Source organism: Onychostoma macrolepis, chromosome 03 (assembly GCF_012432095.1).
Source record: "Onychostoma macrolepis isolate SWU-2019 chromosome 03, ASM1243209v1, whole genome shotgun sequence".
NCBI lineage: Eukaryota > Metazoa > Chordata > Actinopteri > Cypriniformes > Cyprinidae > Onychostoma > Onychostoma macrolepis.
The window spans coordinates 24,450,668-24,473,640 of NC_081157.1; the positions used below are offsets into that span (position 1 = coordinate 24,450,668).

At 35.7% G+C, this 22,973-nt stretch overlaps 4 protein-coding genes across 5 annotated transcripts; 2 read left to right on the forward strand and 2 right to left on the reverse strand.

The window, feature by feature from the left end:
* Positions 1-315: 315 nt before the first annotated feature.
* Positions 316-3,909, reverse strand: zgc:77748 (Myeloid-associated differentiation marker homolog-like). Its single transcript, XM_058768422.1, has one exon. It carries the CDS (start codon positions 1,985-1,987, stop codon positions 1,142-1,144), a length of 846 nt encoding a protein of 281 aa, XP_058624405.1. The 5' UTR covers positions 1,988-3,909; the 3' UTR covers positions 316-1,141.
* A 318-nt stretch (positions 3,910-4,227) lies between these two features.
* Positions 4,228-10,276, forward strand: fbxw9 (F-box and WD repeat domain containing 9). The gene is made up of 8 exons (XM_058771251.1): positions 4,228-4,557; positions 4,905-5,026; positions 5,187-5,334; positions 6,040-6,784; positions 7,893-8,041; positions 8,150-8,350; positions 8,433-8,498; positions 9,497-10,276. Exons 2-8 carry the CDS (start codon positions 4,908-4,910, stop codon positions 9,569-9,571), a joined length of 1,503 nt encoding a protein of 500 aa, XP_058627234.1. The 5' UTR covers positions 4,228-4,557; positions 4,905-4,907; the 3' UTR covers positions 9,572-10,276.
* Positions 10,277-10,331: 55 nt separating this feature from the next.
* On the reverse strand, positions 10,332-12,674 carry gng14 (G protein subunit gamma 14). 2 transcript variants are annotated; one of them, XM_058771255.1, is made up of 3 exons: positions 12,185-12,674; positions 11,970-12,077; positions 10,332-10,465 (listed from the first exon to the last, which is right to left on the reverse strand). In XM_058771255.1, the coding sequence occupies exons 1-3, from the start codon at positions 12,287-12,289 to the stop codon at positions 10,340-10,342; spliced, it is 339 nt and encodes a 112-aa protein (XP_058627238.1). In that variant the 5' UTR covers positions 12,290-12,674; the 3' UTR covers positions 10,332-10,339. The 2 variants fall into 2 exon arrangements, with proteins under 2 accessions (XP_058627238.1, XP_058627237.1); XM_058771254.1 differs by having other exon boundaries at positions 11,970-12,085.
* Positions 12,675-13,176: 502 nt separating this feature from the next.
* dhps (deoxyhypusine synthase) lies at positions 13,177-18,573 on the forward strand. Its single transcript, XM_058771252.1, has 10 exons — positions 13,177-13,337; positions 13,734-13,942; positions 15,457-15,609; positions 15,759-15,880; positions 15,967-16,063; positions 16,867-16,953; positions 17,031-17,136; positions 17,217-17,320; positions 17,398-17,523; positions 17,606-18,573. The coding sequence occupies exons 2-10, from the start codon at positions 13,742-13,744 to the stop codon at positions 17,699-17,701; spliced, it is 1,092 nt and encodes a 363-aa protein (XP_058627235.1). The 5' UTR covers positions 13,177-13,337; positions 13,734-13,741; the 3' UTR covers positions 17,702-18,573.
* The last annotated feature ends 4,400 nt before the right edge of the window (positions 18,574-22,973 follow it).

The window sequence follows — 22,973 nt, forward strand, 5'->3', positions numbered from 1 at the left end:
TTGCTACCGAAGTTAATCCTAACTTTTTATAAATATATAGCCATATATTTCAGATACTCAAAAGTCTTATCAAAAGCCATCAAATTAACATTTTTAACGAGCATCTGACAATCGGACGGTGTCACATTACATCTCGATCTCATTTAAACTTTTTAACTGTTTTGCTTCTGTCTGCATGCCTGTTGTTTTAAATGCCAGCTGCTATTTTCATGTTCCAGGTTAAAATATAATAGTAGATAAATGATAAAACAACAACAAAAAATTGTGTTCAAGATCAATTTTTAAAAACAAGAACAACAACAAAAAATACTTTAATAATTTAATTGTTGGCAATCAGCTGGTCATGATACTGACTTGACTGTACATTGTTATCCCTATTAGTCTGTGTTTAAACTTAAGTGTTATTGGAGATTAAAGTATACTTGCACTAGCTGGAAAACTATAATCTGACAGAATTTGAAATAGAGCAAATATATTACAGGTAATTTAATACAAAAAAGTGCACCTCAGTCAACATGAAATGGCATTCATAGATTGTAATGCATTTGTGAATGAAACAGTATTTCTCAAATCGTTGCTGTTATTTCTGTAACCTTTACTACATTAATAGTATCCGTGTTGTTAGCATACGTTACATAAGAGTTCATCTGAGTCATTGTTAGGATCAAAGATTAATATTACGCTGATATTGAATGTTACAGTTATGATGCTATAAATGGCATACATAAAGATGGAGATGAATTGATGTGTTTTCTCTCTTTCACTTTCAGAAGTTTCACTGTTTGTTTGCAAACAACAGCAGAAGCAACAGAGAACGACAAAAGTCTGTGAAACATAATGCACACACACACACACACACACACACACATAAAATTAATGTTTAAAATATTATTATATGTTTTGTTTATTTGTAATAATTCTCAAAAAGCCAACATTTCTCAGATGTTTTTTCATTAATATCAATAAACTGCCAGTCAGTTTTCCAGTCAACAAAATCAGTTGGTGCATTTTTAAAACTGCCTATATAACAACTGTACTTCTCATCCAAGCTGATGCCTGGTTACATTCAATAGATTTTATGTTTCACAACTTGCAAATGAGGAACATCACAAGCAATTTATCACTCTACCATTATGGTTTTCTAGGCATGTGAAACAAACACCAGACGCACTGAGTAAACCGTATCCACGATGTAGACGATCAGATTGATGCAAGTCATGCAGGACACAACAACCAGGCTGTCCCAGGGACAATGATTGCAGGTTTGTGGTCTTGGATTGTTCTGGAAACTGTAGATAGGCCATATCACCACAGCCGTGAGGTACATCAAAACCGCTAGTATGTTGTACCCTGTCAGACATTTGTCCAGCGGGACGGGGATTCGAGCCAACAACCCGCCGATGGTGAGGATGATGATGAGGAGAGCAACGATGAAGCAGCTTGAGTAGACGGCCACACACCACTGGAGCCCAGGGGACCTGCTGTAAACGAACGAATTCAGAGAGATAAAGATGATGCAGGCCACGAACGCCTCCAGGACCTTCAGCAAGCCCGGCACGGTGGACAGGAACCCGCTGATCTCCCCGGGTTTGGCTCGGGTCAGTCCCACCTCGGCTGCATACAGGCCAAAGCACACACAGGACATCACTGTGGCTGCGATCCTGACCGAATGTGAGGAGCCTACGTAGAACGTGGGGTAGATGACCGAAGCGGCCAACAGCATAAGCGTGGACAACATCGCAAAAGCCGTTGTGAAGTCATCCCAAGAGATGGGCACCTTGGCATTGAGGCTGGTGAACTCCAGGATGATGATGAGGAGGGTCATGAAACAGCAGAAGCACCAGGTGAACATGCACCAGGCCCAGAATGAAGAGCTGTCGTGGCCTTCAGAAGCCACCAGGCTGAAGGTAATGAGCGTTAGTGTGAACTCAAAGAGGCGGATTATTCCCACCGGCACGGTGAGAGATTGAGTGTTCAGGGTTACCATGATGATGGTGCTGTTGCTCCTTTAATGTCACTTAAATTGAAGTTCCGCCTTGATTTTGATGCCCTCAGCCTTCAAAATGTTGTCTTCTCATTGACTCCTCTCTCTCATACTCCCAAAATCTCTTGGCTTTTCGGCTGCTTTCTCAGCCGTTGTCCGTATCAACTCACAGTTAGTCTTCACATATTAACCTCTCCCAGATGGCAAGCGGTCCAGGGAGTGGCCATATCCTCTCATTACTCATTACCTTATCAGTAACACCTCCGTAGATTAACCCTGGTTTGTAAGTGTCCAGTCAGTGTGAAGTTCAAATGAGTGGAATGTGAAGATAAGAAACTGGGTGGACCCTGAAATGTCATTGCTAAATAACATGATAAGCATCTGAATACTAAAGGTGGAGGGAAGAAATGATGGGTTTGATTCATGTTCTGTAAATTACTAGAGTTCTCATTTGCGAAACGAGGCTATAAAAGATGGAGAGATATGCACCGAAGATGAGACATTAAGGTCTTCTGATGCAGTTTTTTTCTGGAAATCCTGAAGAAATCATGTTCAGCTTCTCTCCATGACATATGCATCAACAACCTGGCAGCTTTTACACACGATCTGAGCTTTCTCATTTTATGAAGCAAACACATATTTTACGTAGATATGCTTTTTATGGTATTCTCATTGCTTATTATTTATTCTTTTTCCCTAAATATTGTTTATATTTTGACCTTTGAGCTTATTTTAAGTGTGAAAGGTGGTACAGAAATAACATTTAGTTTTTCATATGTTTGTTCATTTTAATGTGCTGTCTTGTCTTTCTTGTTGCTTATTGTTGCTTTTTCCTCCTATTGTTTATATTTTGAGCTCATTTTAGGTATGAAAGGTGCAAATTAACATTTTTATGTGCTTTTTGTCATTCTGGTTGCTTATTATTGTTTTATTCTTTTGTCCTCTAAATAATGTTTATATTTTTAACTTTGAACTGCTTTTTTGTGTGAAAGGTGTGAATTGATGTTGTGTATTTTTTTAATATGCTTTTTTGTGATTTTTTTGTTGCTTATTATTGTTTTTATGCTTCCCTCCTCCCCCATTTTTTTTTTTTTTTTTTACATTTTGAGTTGCATTTTAAAGGTGCTATAGAATGAGAACATGTTTGCACTTTATTTTACAGTATGTGTACTTACCTAAAAGTACTGTATTACAAGGTAATTACATGGGTTAAGGTGAGGGAACCTATAGTTATTACTAGTTATAGTTAACTACATAGTATGTACATGTGAAGCAGGACTGTAAAATAAAGTGCTACTGTATCTTTATTTTCTATATGCATTTTTGTCATTGCTGTTCCCTATTATTGTTTTTATATGCTTTATTCTCTGAATAATGTTTATATTTTTGAACTGCATTTCATGTACTATAAAATATATCCTTACTTCACATTACCTAAAGTCATCTTTGAGATCCAAATATCCAACTAATTATTCATCATCTGCTGCTAGAAGTTTCTAAGCATTGATAATGGTGACAGCATCACTGTCAAAATCTTTATCCCAGTTGTTTGTTTGGGTCATGAGAACATAGTTTGTGAAGCATTTCATTTCCAAAGTATGCTTCCTCCACTGTACCTTAGTTATTGTCTTATACAGAGAAATGAATTTGAATATTGCAGTAGAAAAGCAAACAAATGAGGTTGTGTGTCTCTGCAGGGATGTGCTGGAGAAACAGACAAAATGTGCTGGACTTTGACCTTTAATTGTGTACAGAGTCAGATCACACCTATTGACACAGACATAAACTATTAGAAATGCCTTTGTCTCATTTTAAATATAAAATTAAGCTGTATATTTTCATATATTTTTCGATATTTCCGAGGCTACTACAATATAAATTCTGTGCGTTTCATTAGAACTTCACATTTGCATCATTGTGTTTTCCTGATGATTTAAATGCTAAACTGCAACTAGAGATATTAATTTTTTTTTTACAGGAATACCAGACTCTTTAACGACCCACAATATCACAATCTTGTACAATTTGAAGATAAGATCCTATTTAAAATAAAAGATTAAGTGCCATTGGGAAATTAAGTCTATTATGATTAAAAAAATAAAATAAAATTAAAAAAATCGATACGTTGCCTATAGTTTGTGAAAGGGTATATTATGAAATGTTTGCTTTGTTTTTGTTCAATATCTATTTTATTTCACTTACCTTGAGTTTTGAGTTTCTTGTCATCACGACGCGCGACACGGAAACACCGATGACGCAAATAGTGTGCGCCGGAGGAGTGTAGTGTTTGACAAGCGTCTGTTGGAGCCAGTCACAGAGATGTCAATATAACTGTTGTCATATTTCTCCGATGAAGATGATCAAAAATCCGTTTCACCCTTCTATGATTTTTCTTTCGTCTGACATCAGTGCTCACCTTTAACATACGCAAGGGAAAACAGATATAAAACAGAGTGAACACAGATGATTGTGCAGAGTCATATCATAATGATCAATAATTCATGAAAAAACCAGGTGGATGAGAAAGGTGGATTGTTTAGCCTTTGAATACAAGGATTTTCGATTAAAATAAGGTATGTGCCCACCATATCTCATATTTACCGAAACCCTATTTATATTGTCTATTATATATAGCCTAATACGATCATTTATCTATTCCTAATTAATTAGATTTATACAGTAAGCATCTTAAGAATTAGACAACCGGCATTTATAATCTGTATCTATAGCAAATTGTTGTTGTTGTCTTTTCTATTATATGTTAGTTGCTAAGAAGATAGCATAATGTTGCCATGTTGATTACTATTCAGCTTGGAGGTAATCAGGGACACATATGTAGTATTAATCTGTTCAGAGTAAATTGGTGAAATGTGAATAACAGAAAGTGATGTCAGCATCATTTTATGCTCTTGTGATTCAGTCGATGTCGAGAACAAGCGTTGCTTTGGAGGACGAGGAGGACGAGGAGAAGCAGAGATGCCCTGCTGGTGCCAGTCCACCCCACTTCACCTGCCACGACACCCCACACTCCTTACCCGAGAGGTCTGTATTAAAAGTCGTTTCAACATTCACTGTAATATATTATAGTTTACCGTATGGTTTATCACTGACTGCAGTGACTCGTGTCTTTTCTTGAGCTCTGTATGTTTGCAAACTTTAGTTTAAATTTCAGACTTGTGCATTCTGACGTTTTCCCTCACAGACTGAATTTGGAACCATCCCTCAGCGCTATGGAGACAAGCCCCTCCCCTTCTAGCAATGGAACCAACCTCCTGTCGTTGCCATGGGAGATAGTTACCCAGATAGCCTCACATCTCCCTGCACAGTGTGTCATTAACGTGCTGCCGCAGGTAAACATTTTCAAATTCAAGGGACGTTTAGAAGCCAAAATTGACATTTTCTTCTATTCAGGGCAAGATGGGTATGCAGTTCTTACTAATATTAACACATTTTTATATATTATTATTATTAATAATAATAATAATACATTTTAAGAACTGTTGCTTACTTTTATATGATAAACAATTGTGCTCAGAGGTCCAATAAACCTTTGGGGTCAATAATATTTTTTTAATCATTTTGAAAAATGTTTCTTATGTTCTCCAAGGCTGCGTTTATTTGATCAAAAATACAGTAAAAACAGTGAAAATTTTGAAATATTATTACAATTTAAAATAGCTGTTTTCTATTCAAATATATTTTAAAATTTCTTCCTGTGATCAAAGCTGTATTTTCAGCATCATTACTCCAGTCATCAGTGTCACATGATCCTTCAGAAATCATTCTGATATGCTCAAGAAACATTTATTATTATTAATGTTGAAAACAGTTGTTCTGCTTCATATTTTCGTGGAAACTGTGATACATTTTGTTTCAAGATTCTTTGATGAATAGAAGGTTCAAAAGCACAGGATTTTATTTGAAATGGAAATATTTTGTAACATTATAAAGGTCTTTACTGCCACTTTTGATTAATTTAATGCATCCCTGCTAAATGGAAGTGTTCATTTCTTTCAAAAACACCTCTTAAACTCTTGCTGTTCGTCTGTGTTTAGGTATGTCAGACGTTGGGAAGGCTTGGCGAGGATCGCTTGGCATGGCAGCTTCGCGCTCAAAAACTCGCGGGTCCTGCAGCATCTTTCCCAGTCGGGCCAAAGGAGGATTTTGATTGGTCCAAGGCATGCTTGGAAATGGAGCAGCTGATTGGCTGCTGGGCAGGGCATGAGAATCAGGCAGAGAGACAGGAAGAGGCAGCTGGTGGGGTGAACAGTGAGAACTTGGTGGAGATGCAGCTGGATGTTGATTTAAACGGTGCAGCAGGAGCAGGAGAAGAGAACGTGCAAGTTCAGTCCCAGAATGTCTCTGATAGTCCCCATCTGATTGAGTCATCCAGCACTTCTTCACCCTTGGAGCATATCATCCTTCCTTCTGGCCACATTGCAGATGTGAATTGTGTCCTCCTGCTGGGTGGAGAAGAGGCGGTGTGTGCCTCCGGCTCTAGGGACAGAAACGTGAACCTGTGGGACCTTCGAGAGGGTCCCAGAGGCAAGCTGATGCACACTCTAGCGGGACGCGGGACCATTAGTACCCACCGGGGCTGGGTGTGGTGCCTGGCATCAAGCGGGCCTCTGCTGGTGTCTGGTTCGTTTGACAGCACCATCAGGCTCTGGGACCTTGAAGCTGGAGGAGCAGAACGGGGACTCATCCAGTGCAAAGCTGCTGTATTATGTCTGTCCTGCGAGAGGGACACAGTGCTGGCCGGGTCACATGATCAGAAATTAAGCATCTTTGACACCCGAGGTGAGTCTAGGTTCAGAATAGTTATTTTCTTAAAACACACTCCTGGTTTTATTGTGAATGTGAAGTGTTGATTTAGTATTATTTTTGTACTATTGTAGTATTTGTTGATATTTTGAATTATCTTTTATTTTTATAATGTCAGTTTTCATTATAATTTTAGTTTAGGTTTTGGTAATTTGGTTATGTGCTTTGACATTTTTATTAGTTTTAAATTTCTCTTTTAGATTGGTTTTATTATATTTCTAGGTTTTTGAGTATAAGGTAAGTATATTTAAGTTACAACATATAAGTGTAATTTAATATATAAGTATACAACTATAATAAAAAAAAAAAAAAAATATATATATATATATATATATATATATATATATATATATAGTATTTTATCTAATATATTTAATTTATAATATTTTTATTTAAATTCATTTCAGCTTTATTTTAATTCCGAAAATTATTTGTAATAGTTTTAGTTTTTGTTAGTAATAGCAACATTGCATATCAATGATTCAAATGTAGTCACATTTTTTCAAATATTTATTTGAATTAATATTAATACCTAAAACACTAAATTTAGAGATAAATGACTGTTGCAATGTTTAATGTGAAAATAAGTGATTTGGGTTGTTATATATAACATATAGAGAGGCCCCAAAAACTATTTGAACAACTAAGCTACAATTAGAAATATATAAATGGATTTGCATTAAATAACAAAATATCAAAGCTTCTGTGCTTTATACTGACAAATAACAAATAAAAAATTTAAGCAGAATAAAAGGATGTGACACTGAAGACTGGAAGAATGATGCTGAAAATTCAATTCAAATTCATCACAGGAATAAATTACAAAATTTTAAAATATATTGTAATAGAATACAGTTATTTTTTATCAAATAAATGCAGTCTTGGTAAGCATAAGAGGCTTTTTTCAAAAAATATTAAATTGTACCGTCCCCCAACTTTTGAATGGTGTATATTTCAACACACACATGTTGCATAGGCTTTGAAGATGGCTGAATACCCTGTGAAGTCCACTCAGACACTAGTAGTTGTTTGTAACGTGCCGTTTTAGCTGTGTTTGCTGACAGCTCTCATTCATGTGATATAGCTGCTGATCCATTGGTCAAGAGTCTTCGTCTTCACAGTGATGCTGTGCTGTGCCTGGTGTCTGATGACCAGTACATCTTATCAGGCAGTAAAGACCAAACTGTCGCTCTGTTCGACCGTAGGGCAGGAAAACTCCTGCAGAAAGTTCAGGTGTACACACACAAGCTACAAATAAAAGAATAAATCACACAATCCTAACAAGTATCTGTGTTACAGTCAGCTAATGCACCTCTCTGTGTCCTCTTCACACATCTACAGCTGAGGTCGTACCTACTGTCTCTGTCCTGCAGCGGTCAAGAGGTGTGGGCCGGGGATAACCGTGGACTCGTGCACACCTTCTCCCTGCACAACAGCTCCCTGACACCCGTATCCCAGTTTAACGTCCACAGGTCACTGGTCACCGGCGTTCACTGCTCTCCTGGTGCTCTCTACACGTGCTCCTCTGACCGCACTATCAAGGCAAGTCTTCTGTCAGTTAAAAATGAGTTTAGCTGATCTTTATCCAAGGTTATTGGCAGCTCACATCTCTTATTGGATGCAGGTCCACCTTCCATGCGCTCCACCCAAGACACTGTGCACCCTTCACCATCAGGCAGGAGTTAATGGGGTATGTTGACATTTTTACCCATGATTCATCTCTATGTTTTGTATATTCAAGTGGTAATAGAAGTGGGCGATATAACCAAAATCTTGTATCTTATACACTAGCGTTTAAAAAAATATTGTGTCAGTGAGATATTTTGTTTAGAAATTAATATTTTTTGCAGCAGATATGCATTAAATTGATCAAACATGACGGTAAAGGCCAAGAATGGTTTAGGAACATATTTCACTCAGGAATCGCTATTAAATTAAACAAACAATTACAAAGAAATGGCAAGTAATACATTGAAAGTTTTTTCTTGTAAAATGCACTCCAATAATTTTTAGTTTTTATTTACAACTTTGAAAAAGTTCTTAACAATAAGAATGAAATTTTTAATTGAAATTGAAATTTTACCACATGTATCCAGTTCCTGACCTTAAGTATCCGATTCTGGAATTGGAATTGATTTTCAATTCCCAACCCTATTGGCTTGGCTGAAGTAATGGCTGCTAAAAAAATTTTTTTTAAATCAAATTAGATCTGTTCATCACATCATAGTTATTTTTGCTGGGAATTCAAATAAAACTTATTTTTACATGAAATAATTATATTTTGTCAGAAATCTATCAATCTATCTACAAAACCTATTGATCGAGTCGTGCAGTTATACTTTCTCTTTGTTGATATAATTTTTTAGTAATTGCACCTTAATATTCAGGTGTGCATTTACTTTTTCGCCATTATTTATTACATAACCATGTGGTTGTGCCTAGTTTTGATAATCAATTGAATTAAATACTTTTATCAAATGATATGAAAGATAGTTAATCTCATTTCATTATATACTGTTTTTATTTGAATTTGATGGATGCAAACCAAAAAACTGTGATTATTCAAAACAAATGAATTGTCTGGAATCAATGCAAAAAGAGCTTCACATTATATAACACTTGAATTAAAAAACAAAAGACTCAACACACGAATGCATTATAAATCTGATTGGATTTTTGTCTTCTCAGTTAAGTGTTGAAGGAGGAATGCTGGCCATCGCTTCCGGTGACATGAATGTGGAGGTTTGGAGGCCCAGATGCTGAGAGTCTTAAAGCATCTGATAGCAGGGAACAACACGAACCAATCAGTTCCTCAACTCTGTGTTTCCAGGAATTTATCAATGCATTATGCTTTAATTTGTTTAATTTTAATGGAAAAAAAGATGAAAATGAATGTTTTAGGTGTCTGATACATGTTTCTAGTGAGTCTAGAAACAAAAATATGACATTCCTAGTTTTCTGTCATTCTTCATGAAGGGGTCGCACTATGATTGCACAGGCAGAGTGCAAAACATTTCAGTGCCTCGTAACACAAGAACACCTTTTGTGATCATTTCTTGAACATTTCAACAAAATTGATGCAAATAATATACTTAGATTGAAAATGCAGTGAATTCTGAAGCACGTGCAGTATAATATAGTAATGCACAGACAAGAATCAAAAAATATCTGTTTTCAGTATTTAGCTCTCTACATAGTAAACTAACTAGGAAATCAGTTATTAAAAAGGTGTGATTTAAGTTTTATTTGTTTTTGTATACTTGTCAGTGTACTTACACAAGTATACAGTTTACAAATGAGGCACAATGCTTTAAAATGTATGCACTTCACAACCAGAGCAAACTACTAAATATAAATCCTAAATGTAAAGCGTTTATATTTATTAATTATTTATAGTTATTGTTTTGTTCTGTGACTGACTGTCTTTGATTTTTAAAAAGCTTTATAAATGTACAATTTGATAATTCAGTTGGATTGTCAGTGTGTCGTTCTTAATGCTGCAAATAAAAGGGCGACTGCTGCAGAGGCGGTTCACAGAAGCACGCAGGTCTTCTTGTCTTTGAACGGGTTGGAGGAGGCGTTGATCCCGGTCAGCAGCGGATCGGCTCTCCTGTGCTCCTGACAGTACTGAACAAGCTGCTCTGCTGCTGCCGAAATCTGACACACACACATATGCCAACAGATGCATGATATGATAGACATACATTACACTGTACAAATCCTAATTTAGCGATAAAATGCTATGGTGAAAACTTGTTATTTGGTTAACGCTATACATTCCTTTACTCATGCACTCTTAGGAAAAAGTACTTCTGTAACTTGCAGTGTTGGGGAGTAACTAGTTACATGTAATGGAATTACATAATTTAATTACAAAATGTAACTGTAATCAGTAATTAATGATCTGAATATTTCTCTCACACACATACAGATTTAATTGATTTCTTTTATAAATTGCATTGACTGCTCTACAATATGAGACATCAATGTTTCAAGAGTTTAGGACACATGCTTCTTCCACAACGGTTTTATTTCCTATTCGGGTTTATGTATACGCTTATTTTTAAGATTAACTGTCTTTTCCAAGGCATTGTTAGATGCCAGTGTTTCCTGTCATAGCTGTGCAAAGATTTGATTTCAAAAACAGTATCATTAAACTATTTTCTTGTCATGATTTTATATCTGTATTTAACCTCAGAATGATCTCAACGTAAGTCTGGCTGTGCTTTAGAATTAAATTAATATCATCTTAATTCAAGTGATGAAGGATTTTGAAAGTCTGACAGTAATGAGTGCTACTGTAAGATGAACCCTGTCTGCTTTAAATATTTAAAAATAACTGACAGCTGAAAACTAAAAATTTAGAAATGTAATCAGTTACATTACTTACTATATTCTGAAAAGGGAAACTTGTAATCTATTACATTTCCAAAGTAACCTTCCCAACACTGCGCTTGGGAGGTATCCTGAAGTGCAAAAGCTATATCATTGTACCTTATTGACCCCTAAATGGAACATTTTAGTACTTTAAAAGTACACATTAATACCTAAAATATACGTATTAGTTACTATGTAGCCTACACTTTACGTCTTAAAGGTACCATAACTTGCGTTACCTTCAGACGGTACATTTTGGCGCCTCAGTGACACCACCGGTTTTACAGTAAAAACTGCATAAAAATCTAACATATTTCATGTAAGTTTACAGTAAAATAATGTTACATTTACAGTTTTTCTAAGCTTGTGATGAGCTTTGAATCAACAAGTAGATCAAGTTTGTCTCTTTGGTGGTTGTTAGTAGCAGATGTAGTACTTCTGATTGTAGGATTCTGTCAGTTGATGAAATATATGGCGTTTATTATAAATGTAGCCTAAGTTAATTCCGTAAAACCTAAAATTTTACTATTGCTACCCTATTTTTTTACTAATCAGTAACCAGCTGCCGTTTTCTTCTTTTCTTTCTTTCTTTCTTTCTTTCTTTCTTTCTTCACCTTTTAAAATGATGATTGGATTTTTTTTACAGTGTATATTCTATTATATTCTATTCTTGTGCTCGGAAGTCAGTTTTTTGTTGTTGTTGTCATTTTCAGCCATGTACAAATGAAATGATAAACAACTCAAAAGATAGACTCTAACATGTAAAGTGATGAGTGCATCTCACCTTGATTCTCTGTAGTTCTGTCTCTAGTCTGAGCTGCTCCACGGCTCTCCTGGCCTGAAGAACATTATTACTGCAGTATACGTCCATCACGGCTGCAGCAACATTAGACTTGCACCCTGAAAAACATGTTTACATTAACCTTATTATTAATTACATTACTTGAACTATCTAATGAAAGAATAATTAGGTCTGATAGATGATGACTGTAATGTTACCTCAAGTCGTTGTGTAGAGCTCAAATGTTCTTGTTTCAGTGAGGAAGATTTGGTGTCCAGTTTTTGGAGGCTTTTATATCTCATTGGGATGTTAAACCCCTCCATCCTCCAACACACACACACACACACGCGCGCGCGCACACACACACACACTGCTGGAAGCTTCAAAGCTCCTGTGATGTGGTGGAGTTTGAGGTCACATCAACAGTGCCAGAAATGTCATGAAAGTTCAGCAGTATTTGATTTCACTCTGGTGGTCATGAAACCTCTCTTGAATTTGTTTAACTGTGCGCACATATGTGTTATCATCCTGCTCCTGATTTACAATGTTTCTTAGAAATTGCATTAAATCGAGTGTTCTGTAATTTGCCATGCAGCTAAATAAGCATTTAAAAATGGCGCATATTCCAAATAACTCAATTTATCTGTAGAATCTTTTTTTAATTAAATGATAAAAAAAATTATATTTATATGCAATAAATAAAAAAAGCCTGTATAATAGACTTTACTTAGTCAAAATTATCCAAAAACGGATCAGAAAAGAAAAAGACTTTGGAGGTCCCACATCTTGTGATATTTTCCTGTTTAATGCATTAAAAATAATCATGCATTAGTATTTAAAAACGTTTTGGGGTTAACTGTATATACAAACTACATACCTATGACTAAAATAAATAATTAATTTAAATAATAAATTAATTATTAAATATGTACTTAAATCTGTAAAATATCTTTAAAAAGCATACATAATAATATATAATTAGAATTTATTAATAATAACAATTATTATTACACTACATTTTTTTTTATAATAAAATATGCTCAAAAATATTATCAAAATATTGATATATTATGCGCTAACTGACGCTGCTTTTGTAACTGTTCCTGCTGTTTCGGGTAATTTATACGCCCCATTTTATACAACGTCAATGGCATCATAATATTCCGGTTTTAATTACAATCTAACATATATAAAACAAAATTAGTCCATTCCACTCAACGCAATCGCGTTTGGTATTTAGCTTGTACCGCCGCGCTTGCCGTAGTTGTTTGGAACATGTGGACGATCAAGTGTGCAGCGCTCTGACTGAGGCCAGAAATAACAGAAATAAAGTACATTAACAAGCCGGGTGTTACATACGTAACGGTTGGGGTGAGTGTAATATTACTTTCAAGACACAAAGAAATAGAAAACAAACTTGTATTTATATTTGCGTATTAGCTTATATAACACTTGATCAATTATTGACACTAAAGTGTTTGATCTCAGCACTGAAACTGCGCAGTCTAACTTCAGTCAGTCTTCAAACTGCTTTCATCAGGTGACATACACATAATCTGTTTGAAAGAACTGTGTTTAGGCTCCCATGATAAAACCATGGTAGGCCTATTCTTTGAAATAAGGTAGTAAACATCATAATCATTCAGCACCAAGCGTATATATCAAAGTATTATGGTATTACCATCTGATACCATACTTGTACCCTGGTAAAGCTGCATTAATCAGTTGAAGTCTGTGTTGAATTGTATGTATGCTGTGTTGCTGCAGCTGGGGCGATGATGGCCGATCATCAGGCTCCGTCCGTGGCGAGGGACGCGGTGTTGAAGGAGAGCATCTCTCTGCCGGAGGACATGCCTCAGATTAGAGGCTATGACTTTAACCAGGGCGTGGACCACAGAGCCCTGCTGCAGTCCTTCCTCACCACGGGCTTCCAGGCCAGCAGCTTCGGCCTGGCTGTGCAGGAGATCAACAAGATGGTGAGGGACTGACTGTCAGCTCACTGTCGGGTGTTTAGGGACATTTGTGAAAATATCTTCTGTTCACCAAGACTGCATTTAATCAATAATACAGTCATTTTAAAATAGCTATAATATTGTGAAATATGATTGCAACTTTGTATAAATATTGGAATGTATTTTTCAATGTAGTTTATTCCTGTGATTCAAATCTGTATTTTCAGCATCATTACTCCAGTCTTCAGTGTCACATGATGCTTCACTTCTATTATTATTATTATCAATGTTGAAAACAATTGTGTGACGTACATAACATTTTTGTGGAAACTGAGGTAAGGGAAAAAAGATACTAACACTTTAACACAGCAAAGGTGCATTAAATTGATAAAAGAAAGTGACCATAGAGACGTGTATAATGTTACAGAAGATTGCTGTTTCTAATAAATGCTGTTCTTTTGAAATTTCTATTCATCAAAGTATACTGAAAAAACACAATTTCCACAAAAATATTAAGTAGCAAAAACTGCTTTCAAAATTGATAAGAACCATTCTTAATAATTGAGCATCGATAAAATTGACGATAAATGAGCAGTAATTCAGAATATCAGAATGATTTCTGAAGGATCATGTGACACTGGAGTAATGATGCTGAAAATTCAGCTTTAATCACAAATTACATTTTAAAATATATTCATATTGAAAACAGTTATTTGAAATTGTAATAATATTTCACAATATTACTGTTTTTACTGTATTTTTTAAATCAAATTAATGCAGCCTTGATGAGCATTAGAGACTTCTTTCGAAAACATTTAAAAAATTTGTTATTTAATTCAATGCTATTCAGATATTTTTAACTCTTTCCTGAGTGTCTAAATACTTTTTGGGGCCATTATATATTCATATTCGATGGGACATTCATTACTAATGTATAAAATGTTGTCTTTCAATATGGTATATACTGTATAACATATTTGGGTAACACTTTATTTCGATAGTCCACTTTAGACATTCTACTAACTATAAGTAACTTTGTAACTACATGTCAACTAATTCTCATTAATTTGCAACTACATGTCTACTAACTCTCAGTAGGGTAGGTTTAGGGTCAGTAGAATAAGTTGACATATACTTGCAAAGTTTCTCATAGTCAGTATGTTGTATGTTGTGGACCCATCAAAATAAAGTGTTAGAAGATATTAAACAGACAGTCTACTAATACTCTAATGACTGATAGTTGACATGTAGTTACAAAGTTACTTACTGTTAGTAGAATGTCTAAAAAGGACTATCGAAATAAAGTGTTACCCATATTTAATAACAAAGTATGATTAAAAAACAACAATGTATAAGTATCACAGAAACATGCAATTTGTTTGTGAGTGTGTTTTATTAGAAATTACTTTGATTGTTAGGAAAGGAGCACTGTGTGATGTTGTATACTACAAATCAACATAATCTCAGCAATCACATCTCAGTCTTGTAGCTCCTAATGTTGAGCTCCAGCATTGATTGTGTGTGTGTGGTTGGAGTAGATAGAGAAGAGACTGGAGCCGGTGCAGGAGGAGCATGAGGACTGCGATTCACATACATCGGCTTCAGGATGCACCATTTTCTTGGGCTACACATCCAACCTGATCAGCTCCGGTGTGCGAGAGAGTATTCGCTACCTCGCACAGCACAGAATGGTACGGCCACACTGTGACTTTGTATAAGCATCATTATGGTTCATGATCTGTTTCAGCTAATAATATCTGTCTAGGTCTGCCACTATCTATTCTGTTCATATTAAATGAAAAGAATGTATTTATGTTGAGTTATTTGAATGTTTCTGTAGGTAGATGTGATAGTGACCACAGCAGGAGGGATTGAGGAAGACTTTATCAAATGTTTAGCACCCACTTACCTCGGTGAGTTCAGTCTAAAAGGCAAAGAGCTACGACAGCAAGGCATTAATAGGTAAGAAAACAGTTCCTCATTAGATCGTTGTGGTGTTTATATGCATGTTTATAAGTCATTATTAATGCATGTACTTTATGTCATAGAATAGGTAATCTCTTGGTACCAAATGATAATTACTGTAAGTTTGAAGACTGGCTGATGCCTATTCTGGACCAAATGGTGCTAGAACAAAAAACAGAGGTGAGAATTATTTTGTTTTATTAATTTGGGTGGTTAAATATTTGTTAAAATGCTAATTCTGGACCAAATTGTCCTGAAACATAAACTGAGGTGAGACATTTTATTCTAATTTATTTTATAATTGGGGTGGTGATATATTTGTAAAATTGTCCACAAGTGTGAGTTTTTTTTTTTCCATTTTTAAATTAAATTAAATTGACCTATTAATTTAAATTGAATTAAATTAATCAAATATTAAATTACATTATTGTTTTTTTAAATTATTTTATTAAATTGGGGTGTTTAAATATTTGTAAAAATGCCCATTCTAAACCAAATGGTGGTGGAATAAATACTTTTATTTGATATTTTATTTAATTTTATTTTAAAATGCCTATTTTGGACCAAATGTTGCTGGAACAAAAATAGATGTGAGAAACTTTCTTTTATTTTATTTGGGTGGTTACATACTTATAAAAATGCTTAATACATACATATGTACAATGCATGCATAAAAACAAGCTACCAAATTATTTTATTTTATTTTATTGAATTAAATGAAATTGGGTGGTTAAATATTTGTAAAATTGCCCACACATAAGTGAAAAGTTTGATTTATTTTTAATTTAACTTTTTTTTTTTTTTAAATGTCCATTCTTTATTTTAATCTTATTTAATTTTATTAAATTTGGGCTGTTAAATATTTGTAATTTTTGGTATTTAATTTTTTGTCTATGATTCTGAGTGTAATGCGTTTAAATTTGTAAGAATTATTCAAATACATATTTAATCTGGCCCAGCATTGATTGCTGTTTTTCCATCAGGGCACACACTGGACACCCTCCAAAATGATCCACAGACTAGGCAAAGAAATCAACAACCCAGACTCTGTGTACTACTGGGCTTATAAGGTAACATTTGAATTGAACACATACAAGTTACCTTCCTCAAATTTGAATCTCTTAATGACTGTATGATTGTCCTTCAGAATGACATCCCAGTGTTTAGTCCCGCCCTCACTGACGGCTCATTGGGTGATATGATCTATTTCCACTCGTATAAGAACCCTGGCCTGGTGCTTGACATTGTGGAGGGTGAGTCGCTCAAGATGCGATATCAGTGCAATGTGGAGATTATTTGACAGTGGCATTTATGATAATTTTGCATACTTCAGATATTCGACGTTTGAACAGCAAAGCGGTGTTTGCCAAGACCACAGGGATGATCGTTCTCGGAGGAGGCCTCGTCAAACATCACATCGCCAACGCTAATCTCATGGTAATCACATGAAGCCAAAAACACAATCATGTTGAGTTACTAAATAAAATCTGAAGCTTTTCTCATCTGTTTTTCAGAGGAATGGAGCAGATTTTGCGGTGTTTGTCAACACCGGCCAGGAGTTTGACGGCTCGGATTCCGGCGCTCGGCCAGATGAAGCCATTTCATGGGGAAAGATCCGCATGGACGCCACACCTGTAAAGGTAAGATTCAATCTGAATGATAAGACATTATACTCTTAGTAATATGATGATCTGGTTAACTGTGCTGTTGTGTTTTGTGCAGGTCTACGCTGATGCTTCTATAGTCTTTCCGCTTTTAGTGGCTGAAACTTTCGCACACAATGCCAGCAGGTTGATCAAGGAAAAGAAGAGCGATTGATGCTTTTCTCTTGTGAAAGCTATTTAAACGTTTTACCTCGCCTCACTGTTTTCCCGTTTGCTTGTTTTTCAGTGCAGATGGTTTGAATGCTCAATTTCAATTCATGAAATCCTACATAATTATCCATTTAAACATTAGTTTCTAATGGTCTTTGTGTGCTTTTGTCTGGCAAAATATGTTCAAAAACAACTTTACTAGATTGAAGTTGCATTCAATTATTTATGTTTACCAGATTTTTATGTTTATTTTTTTAGTTTACTAGGTTTTATGTTTAATTCTGTACCTTTATGAGATGGTACAATGTGTATTTTATTGCATTGCATCCTTCAGTGTTAATGCACAACATCTTGTGTGCTGTTTGTGTATTTTATTTTATCTGGATGTTTGTAACCTACATTATTTTATTATTATACCTAAATTGCATGAACAATAAATGAGTCATCAACACCTACTGAAATATTGAATAATGTAATAGAATGTATAAAAAAAGGTTTTATTTCTTTTTATTTATTAACACATTATACACACTTGGGATGAGTAAGATTTTTGATGTCTTTAAAGGCATGTCTTATGCTTATCAAGGCTGCATTTATTTGAACAAAACTATAGAAAAAAAGTTATATTTTGAAATATTATTGCAATTTAAAACAATGGTTTTCTATTTTAACATACTTTATAATCTAATTTATTCCTGTGATGCAAAGCTGAATTTTCAGCATCATTACATCCTTCAGGAATCATTCTAATATGCTGATTTATCAATATTGGAAACAGTTATGCTGCTTAATTTTTTTTTTTTTTTTTTGGAACCTGTGATACTTTTTCAGGATTCCTTGATGAATATATAGTGAAAAATAAATAAATAATTTAAAACCCAATGTGTGTTTTCATTTCTAAAAACATGCTGCATCTTTATTGTTCTGTCACTTTAAGGCCAGCAGAGGGCAGTCGTGTTTCACTACCTGCAAGCCAACAGTCTCCTGATCCACTACATTTCTGTTATTCACAAGAGACTCTGATTTACTTCACTTGGCCTGGCCTGTATAAACAGTTTATTTAATTACAGCGAGTAACTGTAGAGCTTTATACTGTATTTAGCAGTTCTGTTGAAGGCAGTAGTCGATATGTTAACGGCATGCGCTGTGATAACATTTGCTCAGCTGTAGTAAGTGTGCAAATCAAGTGTTTTGACCTAATTGATCTATTGAATGTGTTGGTTTTGTTAGCCTAGTTTCAAACTTCCTTTTGCATGTTTGAACTCACGGTGATAAGTAATCTGGCCTGAACTAAATAGAGCATATCTGAACTTGCATGCAAAGCCTGCATGTCTCATGGTTTTTTTCCCCCCATCTTTTATTTACGACAGGTTGCTGTTTTTTGCCAGTCAGTTTTATGTACGTACTTAAGTAGATGCCACATGTAACTGAAACTGAAAACATTTGTGCATATTTAGTAGACGCTTTATTTCAAAATGACAAATTTCAAGGCAGCATCAAATATATCCAGCATATACTTCCTTTGTTCCTGTTTGTTTCAGTACACTAGCCAGGACACTGAATTTTAGCTGATCTTACCCAGCAGCACATTATAGGCTCGATTCCAGTAAAACGTTCCCCCCATGTTATGGATTTCCATTTTTCCCCATTATTGTCCCATTTGGAAATGCTTTCCTGCTCTAAGTGTTTGCTTTACTGGCATGAATGTTTATTAAAGTCCTGCAGAAGATGAGTTGTGCGTTGCACTGGAGACATGGCTTTTTCCTAACCCTATACAATTTATTATGCGTGTGGAAGGATTTATCAAGATGAAATTTACACAAAAGCTGTGAAAGGAAAAGTATGAGTACCAGCTGTCTTATATGAAGTCCTTTTGCCTGTTTGTGTTCTTTCTTAGAAGAAAAGCCTGGCCTGGAAGACTAAACCAAGACTTTGTCTGGCCTGGAAGAGTAAAAAAAAACAAAACGATAAAATCCTGTAAACTAATAATGATTCTATAATGATTAAATTTTATTCGTTTTCTAACTGCTTGTTTTCTTTAAAAAAGGCCTCTAACACTAGCTTTCTCTATTCTATTTCTAATTTTTGTTATACTGTATGTATGTGTATATATAACATATAGGAGCCTGAGAAAAATGATCATTTTAGAAGAAAATTTCAGATAGGCTTAAAGGCTTTTGCACTCGTCATATATGTATATGCATTATTCGCATAAAATTCAAGGCATTAATGTTTGCCTACAAAATCACCTCTGGCTCTGCACCCCTTTACCTAAATTCAGTACTTCAGACCTATGTGCCCTCTAGAAGCTTGCGTTCTTCAAGTGAATGACGCATTATTGTTCATCCCAAAGAGGCACAAAATCACTTTTTCATTCACTATTACCTCCTGGTGGACTGACCTGCCCGACTCAATCTGAAGTCCTCAGCCATCTTCAAGAATCGGCTAAAATCACATCTCTTCCATCTTTATTTGACCCTCTAACTCTAGCACTCTCTATTCTAATTCTATTTGATCTATCTGTCTCCTTTGTATCTATTAGTCTTCTTTGTATCTATCTGACCCTCTAACACGAGCTTTCTTTTTTTCCTATTCTATTCTACTTGTTTTCTTTCATTTAAAAAACAACAACCTTGCTTCGTGTACTGCGTTAGGCTAACCGAGACAGCGCTTGCATATCTTTGCCCTTTTGCTTCTAATGTCATCATTTGTAAGTCACTTTGGATAAAAGCTTCTGCTAAATGACTAGGCCTAAATATAAATGTAAATTACTGAAAACAATATTTTTGACATTAAAAGGTTAAAATACTGTGTGTGTGTGTATATATATATATATATATATATATATATATATATATATACACACACACACACACACACATATATATATATATAGAATTTTAACATCTATTTAAAATATTTATAGGTCAAATATGTTTAAATATAAAATGCTTAAATATAAACAAATTATATTTGGATATAGTACTTAAAAAGTGAATAAATGAAAAGTTAATTTTTAATTTAAGCCTAACTGAACATGTGTCATTTAGAGCAAATATTGATTGATTCCTTCTTCCAAACAATCATCGACCCCGTCCTGCACAGCTAGCGCCATCTGACCCGTGGATGTGTGATAAACAGGCGGAAGGGAGAGTGTCTGTGGGCGGCTTTATGTGCAGAGTCTTGTTGAGTGTGAATGTTGATCAGCCGCCTCGCTCTCTTATCTTACGCTCTGTTTACCTGTTATGTTGCCATGGTGACCCGGCCCTCACTGCCTCTCGTCTGTCGTAAACCTGCAGAGGTGTGTGTGAGGGAGAGGCGCTGCTGGAGCGCCTTGTTAAAGGTAAAAGAGCTCAAGAAGTTCCCCGCCGGTAATGTCGTCTGAGAAACAGGAAGTGCGATGATGTCAGTTGTAGCACTGACGCAGCCATCTGCTCTTGCTGACGGACGGGTTTCTTCGTTGCCATGGAGACAGCTTTAGTGTGAGCAAACATCCGGCGCTCTTGTTCTCCATATGAGCAGCAGCGTCCACACCTGCTGGACTACACACACACACACACACACACACTCATTTAAGGCAAGGCAAGGCAACTTTATTTATATAGCACATTTCATACACAATGGTAATTCAAAGTGCTTTACATAAAAGGAAGTAAAATAATCACAACAATAAACATTCAGAAACATATATTATAAGCAACTGAAAAAAGCACAAATGTCAGGGCATGTCAAAACTTCTCCAGGCCCCCAAACACCCTCAGACCCCAGAGGGTTAAACAGCGCCTAGTGGAATATTTCATAATATCTAATAGAATGCAAACACAGAAACATAGATACAGTATTAGTTTTTCCTTTTAATTATTAACACATTTAAATATATTAAATAAATATAATATTTTAAAAATACAAACAGGTTATACAGGTGCTGGTCATATAATTAGAATATCATCAAAAAGTTGATTTATTTCACTAATTCCATTCAAAAAGTGAAACTTGTATATTATATTCATTCATTACACACAGACTGATATATTTCAAATGTTTATTTTATTTTAATTTTGATGATTATAACTGACAACTAAGGAAAATCCCAAATTCAGTATCTCAGAAAATTAGAATATTGTGAAAAGGTTCAATATTGAAGACACCTGGTGCCACACTCTGATCAGCTAATTAACTCAAAACACCTGCAAAGGCCTTTAAATGGTCTCTCAGTCTAGTTCTGTAGGCTACACAATCATGGGGAAGACTGCTGACTTGACAGTTGTCCAAAAGACGACCATTGACACGTTGCACAAGGAGGGCAAGACACAAAAGGTCATTGCAAAAGAGGCTGGCTGTTCACAGAGCTCTGTGTCCAAGCACATTAATAGAGAGGCGAAGGGAAGGAAAAGATGTGGTAGAAAAAAGTGTACAAGCAATAGGGATAACCGTACCCTGGAGAGGATTGTGAAACAAAACCCATTCAAAAATGTGGGGAGATTCACAAAGAGTGGACTGCAGCTGGAGTCAGTGCTTCAAGAACCACTACGCACAGACGTATGCAAGACATGGGTTTCAGCTGTCGCATTGAGCCACTCTTGAACAACAGACAGCGTCAGAAGCGTCTCGCCTGGGCTAAAGACAGAAAGAACTGGACTGCTGCTGAGTGGTCCAAAGTTATGTTCTCTGATGAAAGTAAATTTTGCATTTCATTTGGAAATCAGGGTCCCAGAGTCTGGAGGAAGAGAGGAGAGGCACACAATCCATGTTGCTTGAAGTCCAGTGTGAAGTTTCCACAGTCAGTGATGATTTGGGCTGCCATGTCATCTGCTGGTGTTGGTCCACTGTGTTTTCTGATGTCAACAGTCAACGCAGCCATCTACCAGGAATTTTAGAGCACTTCATGCTTCCTGCTGCTGACCAACTTTATGGAGATGCAGATTTCATTTTCCAACAGGACTTGGCACCTGCCCACACTGCCAAAGGTACCGAAAGCTGGTTCAATGACCATGGTGTTACTGTGCTTGATTGGGCAGCAAACTCGCCTGACCAGAACCCCATAGAGAATCTGTGGGGTATTGTCAAGAGGAAGATGAGAGACACCAGACCCAACAATGCAGAAGAGCTGAAGGCCACTATCAGAGCAACCTGGGCTCTCATAACACCTGAGCAGTGCCACAGACTGATCGACTCCATGCCACGCCGCATTGCTGCAGTAATTCAGGCAAAAGGAGCCCCAACTAAGTATTGAGTGCTGTACATGCTCATACTTTTCATGTTCATACTTTTCAGTT

Coding starts and splice junctions, on each gene's coding strand:
- zgc:77748 (XM_058768422.1), bottom strand. CDS start 1,987: ATGGTAACCCTGAACACTCAATCTCTCACCGTGCCGGTGGGAATAATC.
- gng14 (XM_058771255.1), bottom strand. CDS start 12,289: ATGGAGGGGTTTAACATCCCAATGAGATATAAAAGCCTCCAAAAACTG. Junction 12,078..12,184: donor GCTCTACACAACGACTTGAG/GTAACATTACAG, acceptor TCAGGGTGCAAG/TCTAATGTTGCTGCAGCCGT. Junction 10,466..11,969: donor CAGAACTACAGAGAATCAAG/GTGAGATGCACT, acceptor TGTGTGTGTCAG/ATTTCGGCAGCAGCAGAGCA.
- fbxw9 (XM_058771251.1), top strand. CDS start 4,908: ATGTCGAGAACAAGCGTTGCTTTGGAGGACGAGGAGGACGAGGAGAAG. Junction 6,785..7,892: donor AAGCATCTTTGACACCCGAG/GTGAGTCTAGGT, acceptor CATGTGATATAG/CTGCTGATCCATTGGTCAAG. Junction 8,499..9,496: donor ATCAGGCAGGAGTTAATGGG/GTATGTTGACAT, acceptor TTGTCTTCTCAG/TTAAGTGTTGAAGGAGGAAT.
- dhps (XM_058771252.1), top strand. CDS start 13,742: ATGATGGCCGATCATCAGGCTCCGTCCGTGGCGAGGGACGCGGTGTTG. Junction 17,137..17,216: donor GGTGCTTGACATTGTGGAGG/GTGAGTCGCTCA, acceptor TGCATACTTCAG/ATATTCGACGTTTGAACAGC. Junction 17,321..17,397: donor TCGCCAACGCTAATCTCATG/GTAATCACATGA, acceptor TCTGTTTTTCAG/AGGAATGGAGCAGATTTTGC.